This window comes from Sinohyriopsis cumingii, chromosome 16 (genome assembly GCF_028554795.1).
Source record: "Sinohyriopsis cumingii isolate HCF-2022 chromosome 16, ASM2855479v2, whole genome shotgun sequence".
Classification (NCBI taxonomy): domain Eukaryota; kingdom Metazoa; phylum Mollusca; class Bivalvia; order Unionida; family Unionidae; genus Sinohyriopsis; species Sinohyriopsis cumingii.
The window spans coordinates 70,093,738-70,110,918 of NC_142976.1; the positions used below are offsets into that span (position 1 = coordinate 70,093,738).

Sequence of the window (17,181 nt, forward strand, 5' to 3'; positions counted from 1 at the left end):
AATCTATTTTCAAGATCCTGACCTACCTGCCATAACACATCACGCAAAAAATCCATTTCTTACACAAAAACCCCGACACATTTGTGTTTCGATAAACACTATTTTTCAGTTATGTTTGAAAATAGAAAGAAAAAAACAACACTTCAGTATATGCTCATCACATATTACATGTATAAATGGTATAGCATCCTCACTGATCTAAAACTATCCTTTGAAAATAGTGCCAACTGAAAGGCAAACAGGTCAAGTACAAACCACCATTTCAGACATTACTTAGTTGGCTCTCAAAAGCTAGTGAGATGTGCTTGAAAACTACAATGGATGAGTCCATTTTCCTAATTTGTATAGGTAAAGATCACAAAGTGGAACAACCCATTATAAGTAAATCAAAGAGATGTGTGTAGTTATTATGTATCATTATTATTATTATTGTTTCGAATGAGAATGTTCAAGCTATCTATATTAAAGAATATTGAAAATTTTGTGAACTGCAGCAACATTTATTTTTTGAAGTTGGATTTTACTCCATGCATAAAATGCAAAGCATGATTATTTCAGTTCTCAGAATCATGTTCAAGTATGATTCATTTCTAAAGGTTAATCATCAGGAAGCAATTAGCTATCAGCAAAACCCATCAAAAATAAATTTAAGCACTTCTGCTTGATGAGTTTTACTTTATGAAGCACACCAGCAAATTGGTGTGTATAATTCCTAAATGAATGAAGCTGACGTATACATTATACACAACTCATCTTACTATGCAAACTATGATCATAAAATATTAGGACTAATATTGACTCTTGGCGACACTTATGAAAATCGACAAGAAAATACTGAGGTTGGTGGGGTTTTGTTTGCAAGAACTTTTTTAAAACCAGCGCCAAGAAAGTGCATATTTTCATGAGTATGCATATACTAAGCTAAAGAGAGAGAAAGAGAGATATTACATCTAGCTCCAAAGCATGCAATTCTCTCCAAGTTTTCATTTTTGTTATCAACAATTTTAACCATCTTTATTTGCCAAAATCAATATGTGATACCTTGGAAGAACAAAAACACATCTTTTGACACTCAGCTAAATGCTTTTCGGACTAAAATCCAATCCTGAATGTGACATATGAATCATGTACACAACCTACTCCAGAAACATTAAAAGTACTATCTCAGCAAAACACGGCTTCAAAACTTATGAGGTTATTACAATTGCAAATGACCAACATAGAAAGTTGAACAAGAAAGACAATGTTATATAGAGTTCAGTTTCATTTTCACCTGACTGTTAAAAGTACTATATCTCAGCAAAACACAGCTTCAAAACTTGTGAGGTTATTACAATTGCAAATGACCAACACAGAAAGTTGAACAAGAAAGACAATGTTATATAGATTTCAGTTTCATATTCACTTGACATTTATACATGTAAAATGGTGTAATAGTGATGAATAATAAGTCTTATGCTGCAAATAACCACTTTCAGTGGAACCTTACACCAAAGGTTAACATTACAATGTCCTTGAAAATGTAGACCGTTCTTAGTAAGCTTGCTACACATTTCCTGTTTATGCATTCACCAATTTATCTTTACATAAAAGAATATCACCAGTGAATGTACTTCTGCCATTACTCATAGGTGCTTGGAGTGGATCATTTGATCATGTGTATTTGAGGTCATTTTTGTAGTGTTCAAAACATACACGAATTAGTTAATGGACATGATGCTGACAGAGTTGCATGAAGAATTTTAATAACAAAAATACTTTCTGAAAATTTCAATTTTACCCTGGATTTGATCAATTTTTGTAAAAATAATACTGGGCTTTTTTCCAGTCAGGAACAAACCAATTCTTATTTCCAACTGTTTTACATTTACCCAGTAATGTGGGAATGATACACGAGATTTTCACACATTTGTGAACAATGTATATTTTTTTGTACACCATTCTGAGCACAAAGTGATGATAATTTGCAGCTTATGAGTCACATGAATGCTCATCTTAAATGCAACCTTGTGAGTGCTGTTGGCAAAAACTGAAGACTTCTGAAATTTGTCAGGACCTATGTTTTCTTGTATTCATTAACGCATAGAAGAAATGCTTATACAATATATTCCTTAATTAATCTCTCAATAAACTGGTAAATACAATTGGCTGATCATCAGGTTGAAATTTACAAAAAAATACTGATTATTAACAAGTCCATGTACACCAATCATCCTGACACTTCATTGATCAGGATTACTGGAGGGTCCCTCCTTACAGTTGGACAAATGCATTTGGACAGTCTGCATTTTCTGTCAAAATCAGTGCTCAAACTAAATGGCATTAAAGAAACCACTTTTTCGACTGAAAAGTCAACTTTTAAATGCATATTAATGACTTTGTTCATGGATTTAATTAATATCACTCGAACTCGCTATCATAGTTTCTTATTTAATGGTGATCCCTGAATCGTTAAGTACTTAACATGTCATTAAACATCTTCTAGGGTAGTAATATGCAGCATACTAAAATAGCTGGAATCCATAAGGCAAACAGAGATCCTTAATTGGTAATTTGTCACATTTGCATATGTGCTAATGAACATAATTAACATCTTAATAGCCAATTCATAATCATCCACGACTTTGTAAGAGTTGTTTACGATGCAAAATAACTTGATGAAACAGGAATAAATGAATTAGATTATCACTGACCTCAACGGATTCCAATGACAAGATGCTGAAGCACCTGCTGGAACTGTGAGACATGCAGTCATCTGAAGAGTCACCAAGAAATTCAATATGGCAACTTTATTTCTTGATCAAAATGAATAGTTTATAAAGATTCCAAAGTATTAAAAAAGGACACAGAAACTGTTGAGTGATATGTTTAAAAGGAAATAAATAAATAAACAAACAATAACAGGGATTGTCCGGGGCTTTACCACTGTCGCAAATTGCGATATTTTTCCTTATTGGCAACAAAATATACCATTTGGCGATTTTTTGGGCAACAACCTTTTTGGCTGTTTAATTTGTATATATAATCATGGATATGGAGTGGAAAAATTCAAAGGGACCATGAAAGGAAACCACAAATTTCACAATGCACTGGAATCTGTTACATAAACAAATCCTTTGTTTGTATTGACAAACCCATCTTTACAGTGCATTGTTACATCATAATCTGCTTCTGTTGACATCTGACATAAGTACTGTATCCTATGATACACTCAGTCATGCTACTAAATTATACCTACAATTGACCGACCTCTGAAGATACAAACAGAAACAGCTACAATTAACTGAGTGACAATTAATCCTTCTTATTTTTTCTTTAATGTACCAATTAAAATAGTTTTGCTGAAACTTCAGAGAAAACTGATTACCTTTGAAGTACCTATTGCTGTGTATAAATACAAAGCAAATGGAAAAAATCTCAATCAGAATTATACAGTCAACAATGCATCTTCATCATGGGTAAACTAAAGTTTACAGTTGCATGTTCATCATCTCATCCTAAGAGTAAGTTAACAAAATTAACAGCATTTGGATTTAGTGCAAATTCATCAGACAACAGTCACTGAAACTGATGTTATACCTGACAGTCCAACACAGGGATTGTCCTGGGCATCGACAATGTCTCAAATTGCAAATTTGTTTCCCTTATCAGCGAAAAAACTAATAACATCTGGCGATGTTTTTGGCAACAACCTTTTTGGCTGTTTATTTTCTACATACAATCATGGATTTGGAGTGGAGACATTTAAAGGGACCACGAAAGGAAGCCATCGACTTGGATATACAATGCACTGGAATCATCTGTAACATAAACAAATTGGGGCCCCGAGTGGCCGAAAGCGCTCTCCGTCACGGTTCACTGCCATCTCACTTCTGTCTGCGTGGGTTCGAGTCTAGGATAAAAAATGTACCAATATCTCAATCAGAATTATATACTTGAGTGCAGTTTTATCACAGGTAAACATTAAGTTAGCTGTTGCGTATTCAAACTTCAAGTTGTCCACTTCAAGTTTTGAACAGATTAGGGAAGCATAACTATACTGCATGTATATAGCATTACACCACCCAAATCCATCAAAGGGATAAGCCACCTCTTCTCCAGGTGCTGTGATACTGTTGTCAATCTCTACTCCAAGTGTGTGTTTATATTAGACTACATTTGTATGAAAAGAATAGATTGGCTTCTGGCAGACTTTGATGTCCAGACAGTTACGGTAACTTTAAAGACTTATTGACATTTTATAGTTTGTTGGTACATTAATACTGACTTATTCATTTTTCCAGTACTGGGATAAATTTTTACCAGTAAAAACCGGCATATACCAAAAGTAACAGCATCTCTGCTTCTCCATCACTGGTCTCTTTTTCGTCTGGAAGGAGAAGTCACTTCTGACTCAAGTTTCAAGCCCTGCAAAATAATCAATGGTTGACTATATCATTATCCGGACATACTTACAATGAGGCAGCATAGTAAAATGAGATGAACCACACTGCTGATGTCACAAGGTGAACCCCAATCAACACTTTCCCATGTTCCTTGTAGGCTTTCTTAAACCTCTGGAAAATGCTTTCCTTCTGCTCTGGTTGTCCAGGACTCCCAGGACTTGGTTCCAGCTCCTTTGTACCACTGGTTTCTGGCAGTTCCTCCGATGAAGGTGTTTTTGCTGATGTTACAGTCTTACTAGAATCTGATGTGTACATGGAAATCTGATTTCTCAGATATGATGAAGAAAATCCACAGTCTGCCCTCAGAAGTGATCTGTACCCAAGAAAACTGGCTGGTCCTGTCACTATAAAATAAAACAAGCATAACTAGCAACATTCTTTGCATCATCTGCAGCCATGAAATATTTCTGAAACAAAAGTCCCCCTGAGGTACTTATGCTACACTGTTAAAAATGAATTTTCATGAATTGTGGAGTGTTGAAAACATCTCCGATATTCTTCAGCAATAACAAGATTTTCATATTAGCAAGATTGGCACCATTTTCATCAAGAATAAGCAGCAATAACTAGAATCTGAAGACGGCTGCCATGGTAGGCCATATCTGATCTCAGATGGATTATATTTTCATTTAGGGCAAACCAAATGTAATTACAAGTTTTTGGGGGTTAAAATTCCATGTCAATATGACCTACCATGTAAGAATAATAGCAATAGTGGATATCAAATAAGCACTACTTTTAGTTAAAACCAACTAGACAATATAGCAGCCATTTAGTGAAACCCCATGTTTTGGAAGACTAACAATAACAAGATTTTCAAAATGGCCACTACAGCAGTTATACAGATAGACGTCATTTTCATGTATGACCAAGGAACAAGACATTTTAAATGTCTGTCAGGGTGGCCATACTGGATGTCAGATCAGCATCATTTTCATTTATGATCAACTGGACATCATAAAAAGTCTTTCAATAAGAACCCCATTTCAATATGACATCACTTCAAGAGAAATAGTGATACAGTCCTACCCACTTATAACGACATCACTTATGTCGACAAGCCACCCATGACAAAGAAAATGCAAAGTACTGGACCCATGGTCTATTGATAAGACAAAATTTGTCATGCTTATGATGTAGAGATAAAAAATAAATGTATATATCAACAGAAACTCTAAGTCCCAAATTTAACATATCCTTTGATTTCTAATCATTTATGTCAACAACCTGCCAGTTTGGAGCCATACTTTGTTCTAAAATTATCTGATGTTGCTGCCAGGCTTTAATGTTGCTGTCATAATAATCAAATGGCATATATTTTTCTTCTCCCAAGTTGGTCTTTTGTGGCAGCTTCAAAATAATAAATGAATGCTGGCTAAAATCTTCAACAAAAACAATGTAATGCAACTTCCAAACTGAAAGCAATGGAATCTGGTCAGTTGAACCTTTTTCGGTGACTGCAACATGTTGATTGTGCCATGAAAGTTTCCTTTCTTGCTGGAAAAAAGTAACTTTATGCTTAAGATGGTAATCAACTGCGGTGTAAAATGTAAATAAAATTTACAATTTCTTGAAACTAGATATCTGGCCACCAAGGAAGTAAAATCTGGGACATCTTACAAAGATGGTTGTGAAAAATTCTCACTTGTTCACAAGTTTTCATTTTCAGATGAATAAACCTGATCCCCAGTTGGCCTCAGCAAAATGATTATGTTTGTTGTGTCTGGCAGACCAAAATCTAGGCAAATTTAAATAGTACATATAGCATTTAAACAACAAGTATACAGCCATTGATGACAATAACTATCATAGTTAATTGTTTAGTGGCATGTGTTTGTTGACAATGGGACATCGATCAAACAAGGACTACCATTTTCTTCATGTGTTTGTTTTCTAACAGGATGTGACAGATACATGAATTTTCTAACCCGTGACCCATACTCGAATTCATAGATATATCATGTAAATGTAAATTACTTCATGCATTATGGATTGTATTACACAAAGATAAGACTAATGTAAGCTGTCAATATACAAGTGTATTTCACACTTCTTTTGGCTTTCTTTAATGAAAATTTCTATTGTTTATTTCCTCTCAGTGCTAATCATACTCACAAGTCCACCCTTAGAGACAACTTTCACTTGTGTCCAAAAAAAATCCCAGTTCCACCCCCAATCGACATATGATTATGTCAACAATATTACCTCAGGTCCAAGATGTTGAGATTAATGGGTAATACTGTAATAAGAGTTTTTAAATGGCCGCTGTGGCAGTCATGTTGGATGTCCAAGAACTACCATTTTCACTTAGGACCTAATAGACCTTAGGATTAATGTGTGTAGAAAGTTTCATGGTAATCCTCCAAGCAGTTTAGGATGAGTGGCGATAACAATCTTGTACTAAGAGATGCATAGATTACAGACAATAGGTAATGCCATAAGCTTTTGTTTTATGTCCCACAGGAATCTAATGGCAAGCTTTCTCACTTACCCAGGTTGGCCAAGCCCAAGACTCAACCTCAGCAGACAAAGGTGAGCTGTCAGTGACCTGTAAAGGTAAGTGACTTCAACTGCTTGGCCACCCAGGGCCCAAACAAAGTGGTAACCTGGGTCAACTGCCTTGGTGTGTCCAAGAGAAAGGCAATTTTCCATGGCATCTTATATCAAATAATGAGCTAAAATGCTCTTAGAAACCAACCAACCAACCTGTAGCAATAACAAGCTGATAATCATGCAATCCTCCAGGAAACATTACAACTTCCTTGGAATTACAATAAATCAGATAATCATGTAATCTGTCTGGATAAATTACAACAACCTTGGAATTACAATAAATCAGATAATTATGTAATATGTCTTGATAAATTACAACTTCCTTGGAATTACAATAAATCAGATAATTGTGAAATCTGTCTGGATAAATTACAACTTCCTTGGAATTACAATAAATCAGATAACTGGGAAATCTGTCAGGATAAATTACAACTTCCTTGGAATTACAATAAATCAGATAATTATGTAATCTGTCTGGTTATATTACAACTTCCTTGTAATTACAATAAATCAGGTAATTGTGAAATCTGTCAGGATAAATTACAACTTCCTTGGAATTACAATAAATCAGATAATTGAGAAATCTGTCTGGATAAATTACAACAACCTTGGAATTACAATAAATTAGATAACTGTGAAATCTGTCAGGATAAATTACAACTTCCTTGTAATTACAATAAATCAGATAATCATGTAATCTGTCTGGTTATATTACAACTTCCTTGGAATTACAATAAATTAGATAACTGTGAAATCTGTCTGGATAAATTACAACAACCTTGGAATTACAATAAATTAGATAATTGTGCAATCTATCTGGATAAATTAAAACAACCTTGGAATTACAATAAATCAAATAATTGTGTAATCTGTCTGGATAAATTACAACTTCCTTGGAATTACAATAAATCAGATAATCATGTAATCTGTCTGGATAAATTACAACAACCTTGGAATTACAATAAATTAGATAATTGTGAAATCTGTCTGGATAAATTACAGCTTCATTGGAATTACAATAAATCAGATAATTGTGAAATCTGTCTGGATAAATTTCAACTTCCTTGGAATTACAATAAATCGGATAATCATGTAAACTGCCTGGATAAATTACAATTACCAGAGTGACATAAAAATAAAGTAGAAGCAAGCATGGCCATATTCTACCAGAATATTTGTAGACAAAGCTGTGGTTATGAATAAATATGGCGATCTTCCAACTTTAAAAAAAATGCTATTAATAAAGAAAAGACAGTAATAAAATAACTTAATATGCTTTTTGACTAATGATCACAGTATTACTGTGAATTATGTACAGATACCCGTAGGTGAAGCTCTCTAATGCTGGCTTGTCCCCTTTTTCACAATATTTTTCACTGCCAGTAACTGTATTTTTCCCAGTAAAATTACCTATTTCAAATCTGCACAAAGATGAATGAGCTCCTTTGAAAATATTTAACCACTGAACTGGCAATGTAAACTAATCGGTCTTGTATACATTATTTCATTTGATTTCTATATGCATTATAAAATGTAAAATACCAAGAAAATAAAAATAATTTTATTTGCAACAACTGCAAATTTCATGCTTACAACTAATATGAAACATAATATCACATTATAACAACCAGCCCATAATATGATCCAAAGAAGCTATGGTCTTAATCAACCTGTACCCTATCATCTGGGTCCACCTAAAATGTACAAAGACATGCAACCACATACAAAAACAGCACAAAGATTATTATACATGTAGGAATAGGATAGTATTTTACTCAGTTATTTAAAACAAAAACCATCTAGGTATGAAATATTTGTGTCCATGTATGTGTTAAAATAAATAAATTTGCTTTCTTTAAGTAATTAAAGCCCAATAGTAAATATACTGTTCATTCTCTCTTCATTCCAGATTGAATGTAGAGACAAAATTAATTAGCTTATACAGTTGCACACAATCAGTATTTCTATGTTTCATTTTTCTGAGGGTTTCTTTTGGCATAAATTTGACCTCTTTATTTTTAATATTTTCTTTTTAAAAAATTATCTTTGTCATCTTTTTGACACATGTTAATGGAATTACAGAAGCACTTCTCCACCATATATCTACCAAGACAATGAAGACAGAAATTTTAATACATTTAAACTTTTCCTGAGATTCCCACTTTAACATAATTTTTATAACTATATTTAATTGTTTCATAAAAGAGGTTTCTGAACTTTAATTCTATACGTTTATTTGTAATGTTTTAATATAATTATCACTTGATTATTATTCTGATTGCTGCCACATTATTTTGATTAAAAGTTGATTAAAAGTTGATCTGTTTTTCTTTTCCCTTGGTATTTTATAACTTAAATCTGATTGAGTGCTTTGTAAATACTTTTCTTCCTGCCCAACAGCCAATACATCAAGCTGTTCTGTTCTGTTTGTACATCTTAAACACTTTAAACTTATTCCTGTTATTTTATGCACAATAATACTTGTATATACAAACTGTTATTTTAAGATGCATTTTACACTTGTTATGTAATTTGTTATGATTAAGCATTTTTAACAATTTTAAAATCTGACTACTATTTCATTTTAAACAACACATTAATTATAAGCATTCACATTTTTTCTCTCAATTAAATGCAGCTAATGTTAACAGAAAATATAACAGCATGTGCAAAAATGTTGCATGTGAAAAATCCTGGTTACAAAACAACTGGCACCCATTTACATTCTACATGTTTAGTTCAGATTTTAATAATTTATTTAATTTGCAGAAGCAATTACACTTCTCATTTAACAACAAATACAGTGAAAGACAATTAAAAAAACTATATTTAGTTTTTATTGAATTTGATGATCACTGAGAATTACAGTATTCTGAATAAATAAATCTTCAGTGGTATTCAGTAGAAAAAAGTCATTTTACTGCAGAGCATTGTACTGCATGAACTCTCAATGAACTATTAATATGTTACAAGGGAGACTGGAGATCTCAGCCCATATTACAGCATGCCCATCCCGAAGTCGGTCCATAACAAAGTCAGCCCATTACAGATTCGGTCAATAAATATTTAATTAAAAACTCGTTAACATCATGGTTGATTCATACTATCAAACAATGTGGGGGGTTCAGCCCATACAATGTAGTTTTTGGGGTTCCTTACCTTTGATCCTGTATGGCTTCATAAAATTTGTTATTGAACACCAAATGTTTATTATAAACATGTTATTTACTGATTATGCAAACTTTATGGGTTTGACTAAACAAACAAAGAATAAATAATTGTATAATTTCTATAAAACATTAATAAAGCATAACTAATGAATATGGTAATAAATACCCTTTCCATTCAACTTTGGCAGGCACAGATCAAGGATGTTCGAATAGTGGGCACATGTTACCGTTTTTACTAAAATGTTTAAAAATATAACACCTCTGTTTAAAATTCTCATTGTTATTCAGTAATTTGTATAAAGTTTTAAAGTGTAAATCAATGTCATCATGTTGGTACATTACCTCAAATTACTATTAACTGTTGTTCTAAATTTCAAAATATAAAGTCAAATCAATCTCGATTATTGAATGCTCTGCATCTTAAATATCATTAAAAAAACAAATTTGAGACTAAAATTATTGATTACTATAAATTTTACAGTGGTTACTAAATTTTAAACTAGGAATGACATCACATCTCATCTTAACAAATAACAGGGTAGTACAAATATTTTTTCATAACACAGTACATCATATTGTGACATCACAGCATATGACATTAAATCCCATTTATACTGGATCAAACCTTTAAGCCGACCCTGAGTGACCTCATCCAAAATGTCCACATACTTAATCGCTGATTTTGCCATATTTTTCGGGATGTGTAAACAATCACCTCTAAAGTTATATGGATCATGAGGATTAAAATAAAGTGAATAATCACCATTTCAAGGTATGTGTAATAAAATTCTAGAAAATTATACCCATAACTGACCTATATGACTTGTACTTTAACTGGGTATACTAAAAATCACACAGATGCACTAAAAAGAATGAAACCTATAAAGATAAAAGAGTGAAATGACAATATTACATAGATCTTGCACTGACCTAGCAGCTGGCCAAGTACATAATGGAACAAATGAGGTAGTCCAATTTTGTTATGGGCCAAGAACAGTGGTGGAACAATTCTGTTATGGACTGAGCAGTCCTGGAATTGCAACCAGACCAGTCTATGTATTCACTGCAAACCACCACAAAGCCAATGCAAACAATATATATATATATATATATATATATATATATATATATATATATATATATATATATATATACTCAATTTAATCTAATAAAATGTGGGTGGAGGGGTTAAAATATATATACAATAAAGTATTTAATGATACTCAAATAAATCTGAATATCTCAGATGAATATGAATATGTCCTGTTTTTACAACTGTTTCCAGTGTCAGTAACAGACATAGGTCATCAGGTAGTAGTTTAGCCACAAAAGTTAGTGTTTTTTCAACCATATTATTACAACTCTATGGTCTTAAACCAAGAAACAGAAAAGAGAGAAATCCAATAAGTTTTGTCAAATTCAACAAATAATTTATTTTCCTTGAATAAAAAGTGATACTTTAAAAAGAACCTACAATACTATGAATCAAATCCCAAGCAATGCAAAAAGTTCTATCACCAGTCCTAATGAACAAAGTTTTAATTAAATTCCAATGTCATTCAAAATAAAATCCAACACTGAAAGTGTTGATGTGCATTTAGTAGTCTGTGATACGGAGATGTGCCAACAATCTTTTGGTGAAGCTCAATAACATACTCCAAGATATCCTCATATGAATTCACTATAATTCCATGTTAATGTTTCTGCCCTAGAACATTAATGAAGAGCACTTTGTATTTCCAGTGAATAATAATTTGAATAAAAAAATTACACCCCAATAAAACTACTGAGCACAACAATAAGACTGGTTCTGCTAGATGTTAAAGCGCGCGCATGTGTTTTTTTGATTTTTAACATAGCTTTAACAATTTTCTGTCACATCGCTACAATGTCTGCAGTCAAAGACAAACAGCATGATGTCCAACCCAGTCACATTATCCTGACACCAGGCCAACCACTCCTATCACTAACCTCTTAATGCTGAGTACCTAGCGAGGCAGTTGTTAGTACCGTTTTTATAAGTCTTTCGTATGACTTGGCCAGGGTTCAGAACCACGACCTCCCTCATCTGAGGCTCACTCTCTAACCACTTGACCATCTGAGTGGTATAAATATTAAAGCAAGAATGAGAAATTTCACAAATAAAGAACATCATAAACCCCTCTACCTGACCTAGGTCACAAATACCATTTTCTGGAAATATTCCGTCACCCAATATAATTTTCCATTCAAGAAGATAAAATCTGCTACAAAAATTATATCCTAATATGAATTGACTCAAAGAAAAGACACACCAGTTTCTAACCAAACTTCATGAATCTCAACTCTGTGACCCAGAAAGGAAACACCCATTTTGTATTATGTGGACCAGAACTGGCCCTCACCAACATACATGGACTGTAGACAATTTTGTCACATTAAAACCAAGGCCTGACCTACATAATGAATCTGAAATGCAGATGCAGTGTAGGCAGCAATCATGACAGTCAGACCGACATACATGTACAACATGATCCATAGACACAGAAACAGTTTGACAACAAGCAGTGAGAAGACTGTTCACAACCTTACAAAAGACTCGATGCATCATCTGATATGGACATTGATTCCAACATTTCAGACAGTAAATGTGATGTACAATACAAGAAGCAGTGTGAGAACAGTGGTAAAGACTGTTCACAACCATTCAAAAGCATATCCTAAAGAAAGATAGCAACAAAAATCCCTTTTTTTAACCTATGCTTTTGCACAAAATATGCAAGTTACAGAACAGTTCTTATGATACCAACAGAACATTTTTATCCCACATTGCAGCAAAACTCGAGAACACCGCTAAACTCGAGAACATCTCTAAATAAAACACAAGCATATATCATTTGGTACTGTTGAAGAACTGACCAGAGCTGTGGAAATATCCTTCCAAAATATAACTTGGATGCTACACACAAAGCACATAAAGGAAAACATTAAATTCCAACTCCAAAGGAAAGCTGGCATGACTGGGAATCTGAAGAGAACAGTCAAAGATAACATATTTGTTGATAATGGGTTGGTTAATGCAGTCAGTTCCATTGTCTATGATAAGATCCTCAGAAATAAAGTAACTTCTTCATGACCACCCTTCCTTCATTCAATATTATGACAGCCTAATAAAAGACAAATTGTGTCTCCATGTGAATGAACCAAGAAGACAAAATCTCAATGAGAACAAACATTAATGCTGAGTACTATTTTTAAAAACTGACACTGAGTGGAAGCCACGGCATAACCCTGAGCTGATTCAGCTATTATTACAAGCAGCAGACCTCCAGTTCGTAGATTTCAGATGTGTACTACATAGTGAAGGCAATTACTATTTGCACTGAACTTAGGCAGCACACTGTATCAACAGTGTAACATGGCAATGCAAAATTAAGGAGAAATGCAATGAAATTTTCCAGAAATTCTTTAAGAATTTGAAAAATAAAAAGAAAGACATAACAGAAATAGTTTCAACAAATGGACAAGTCACTAAATGAATTAGAGGGGAGCGACTTTGACTATTAAATTTAATATATATTTATTCTTTAATCTATTCCTTAGTTTGAATTTCTTGCTATTTGCAATGCTGAACTTTAACATTTTATTGGAGGGGGTGGTCTTCTGCCATGTGTATTTGTATGTATATAAAAGACATTTTATTAATTTTTTTGTCTTCTGCTGAGTGTAAGTCAGTATAGTTGTAGTTCTTTCTTAAATCTTTCATAATGCTTCATTGGTTATAACTCATCATTTATTTTATTTACAAGTATATAAGGCAGTGTATTTGTGTGTGTCTTGTTTGAGCAGCCATTTTGACATGGACATGAAATGATTTTGTGTATGTATGTGTGTGTGTGTGTGTATGTGTGTGTGTAAAGTTTTAAATCTTATGTAAAGACTTGATACGGCAAATCTATCTTGTTAAAAATATTGTTATCTCTGGTTATTACATTAAAAAAATATATAACATACAACTTTTGCTGTCTTCTTCTGGACAGATGATCTAAAATTGTATACTGCAACAGTAGATAGAGCAATTTAGTTCCCTTTTAACATTTCTGTATTATACAACTAAACAAGGCAAAACTGAAAACAAAAATCTGAATGAAACAGATTTCAAAATCAAAATTGTTTCTAACTGGTCTGTTGATAAAGTGTAATTTGTTGATGTCTAAAGTATAATAATACTATACAATATTGCAGTCTAAAAGGTTTACTCAGAATGAAATTGTCCAAATACATGTAATTTAAATTTCATTATTAAATTGCATGGGGAGGGGGCATGCTTTTTAAAAATTCTTAAAATTTATATTACATCTGTTAAAAACAGCAAATAATATATTTTGTCAATACGGTTTAAATAACCTCTCTTCTCATACATGCCAGTGAAGTATCAAATTGCCAGCGAAAATTGTAGACACTTAATATGTAAGAATAGCAAAAACACAAAAATAAACATTTTGTTTTGCAAAAATGATTTGGACAGCAATCAGCAGCACAATCAATTTTTTGTATGGAATAAAAATAACAATTATTATGAAAAAAGAAATGCACATCTCCTTACTAAGTAGTACTAATCATTGTACCCAACTTCGTGTGGGCTGAGGCTATATTGTATCTAATTATAAAAATGCACTCAAATATAGTCAAAGAAAGTTAATTAATCTTAATCATGTATTGTTGGATTAGTCCTACAATGTAAGACATATCACATGTTATTTATGCTGTAGTGCTATGTATTACTGCCCAACCAATGGCCTTGTGTAGCGTGTTCCAATGTCAGTTTCAGGAATATCTCACACACTTTGCAGCTCATATTGACACTCTTCCACAAATTTATGCGTAATTAATATACTTACTGTGCTGTATTCTGGTGGAATCAAAATCTGACACTCGCAAATGGACGCATTTTCATGTTCCGTTGATGTATGTTTGAATATGTTGAAGTATGTTCAAGTAGGCTCATGTTGGGATATTTTTCTTGAACAAAATGAAACTATACTTACTGTCCCAACTGGGGCCCTGAGTGGCCAAGTGGTCTAAAGCGCTCACAATTATGGATCACTGCCATCTCACCTTTGTCTACGTGTGTTCAAGTTTCTGGTTCAGCTAATATGGGTATGTGAGAAAGTTTGCCAGTAGCTTCTCGTGGGTCTGTGGTTCTTTCCAGGGTTTTTCCAGGTTCTTTCTCCACCATTTTTACTGGCTGCCATGTATAGCTTCTCTTGTGCTGAAAAATGGCATTAAACTCTACAACAACACCAACAACAACTGTTCCAATAGGCACTACATACATATATTTTTTATTCATTTCCTTAAAGAATAATACTTCAACTTAACCAAATTTCAGCATTCCCGGCTTTCATCTTTTTCCAGCCAACTGAAATGTAGGACAATGAAACTTGACAACAGGCCCATTTGCTTGTGTGAGAATTTGAATTTATTAAGAAATGGACAAAAGAGTAATGTCTCATTAATACATTTACTTTAATTTGTAGAAAAGCACCAATACTGACTGCCAAGTGTTAGATATTTCTGAAAATTTGACCTTCATTACGATGGCAGACATCAAAACATGCTACACATCACTGTCATTAAGGCAGCAATACCTCGATGCCCAAACATAAATATCAAGGCCAAGGTCTTACATTATAGGACTAATTGTTGAATATGAATTTTAAGACTAATGAATTAATGAAATACAATATTTTTTTATTTAACAGCATATATATGAATTTGTTTGAAAATGATGTTCCAACAGAACCAGAAACTGCCTGTGACAATTTTATAATGAATGTAGTGGATGTTGTAATGATTATGAAAAAAGGAAATGTGCATATTGTAACAACACTTTACAGCTGCGAATCGGACTCCATGTAAAATTATCACATTTAAAAATCTCTTCACGCATTATGTTTTACATTTTGTTTACTTAAAAACATTTTTACAGATAAATTGGCATTATAATGCATTTTAAAGGTGGTTTGCGGTAAATACAAGGACCCCGACCAGGCATACAGTACTTATAATTTTAAATAACTGTATTTTTTAGTCGTCAAGAAACTAACTAGGATGAACCCGGGATTCATGCTCCAAATTATGATTGTGTTGAGGCTGCAGATACAACTGTACGATCACATTGCAGCTCCGGTATCCCAAATAACACCGCTGAGACAACAGGCTAGAAGTCCGTCGTGACAAAAAATGGCAGGAAATTCTCAGTGCCATTTTGCATTCAATTACGATAAAGATGTCATGAGTGTTAGTTTGCTGAAGCGTATGCTATCACTATTATAAACTATAAATGATGAAACACGCATGCTCATTGCAAATACACGTGAAACCATTGCACGGTGTCATAGTACTTTTCAAAGAACATAACCGGTGAAATATTATTTTGTGCATAATATATTATATCCGCATTTGGATTTTGACAAAGTGTATTATGTTATATATTATATCCGAATTTTAGTCACCTGTTAATTCTTAGAAGAAAAAATTGTCTCATTATTCAACATGTAAAGATTGCGTTAAAAAATAAACTTCAGCTACTGGTTGTATCTAAACAGGCAACCGAAAACCTATTTTGGTAAACGACATCATCGTGCGTTATGCCGTCTTCCTCGCTTCTTAGAGAGTTTTCTATGACTACTAGCTGTGACACGTCATCAAGTGGACGTGACGTTAGTAAAATTATTGTGACGTAATAATATTCAAGCTCTTGAAGTCAGTTCAATACGGCGAATATTTATATCTTTTGTGTTTTTGCAACATGCAATATTCCTTTATTTTTTTTTCCAATGGTAATTTTCAATATTAGCAATGTCTTTTATTTTCTTAGGGGTGTCTGTCTATCCATTGTTCAGTATGTATGAATATATGTATGTCTGACTATAATTTTGTGTATTTGTATAACCAATATTTTCAAGAGCATAGTATTGGTTTATTTGGCGAGACAACTAAATTTGCGAATTTTTTTTGCATGTTAATAG

At 33.1% G+C, this 17,181-nt stretch overlaps 1 protein-coding gene across 3 annotated transcripts in view; it reads right to left on the reverse strand.

Annotated features, from left to right (window-relative positions):
• The window catches only part of LOC149780741 (uncharacterized), a 41,829-nt gene extending 25,287 nt beyond the window's left edge, over window positions 1–16,542 (reverse strand). For 2 of the 3 annotated variants that reach the window (XM_089937803.1, XM_089937801.1), the window contains exons 1-3: window positions 16,258–16,542; window positions 10,335–10,403; window positions 4,456–4,789 (exon numbers count right to left, since the gene is read on the reverse strand). In XM_089937803.1, coding sequence (XP_089793929.1) covers window positions 4,456–4,789; window positions 10,335–10,403; window positions 16,258–16,417 — 563 coding nt within the window. In that variant the 5' untranslated portion in view covers window positions 16,418–16,542. The remainder of the gene's footprint in view (window positions 1–4,455; window positions 4,790–10,334; window positions 10,404–16,257) is intronic. The other variant, XM_089937802.1, reaches the window with a different exon arrangement.
• Between the last annotated feature and the right edge of the window lie 639 nt (window positions 16,543–17,181).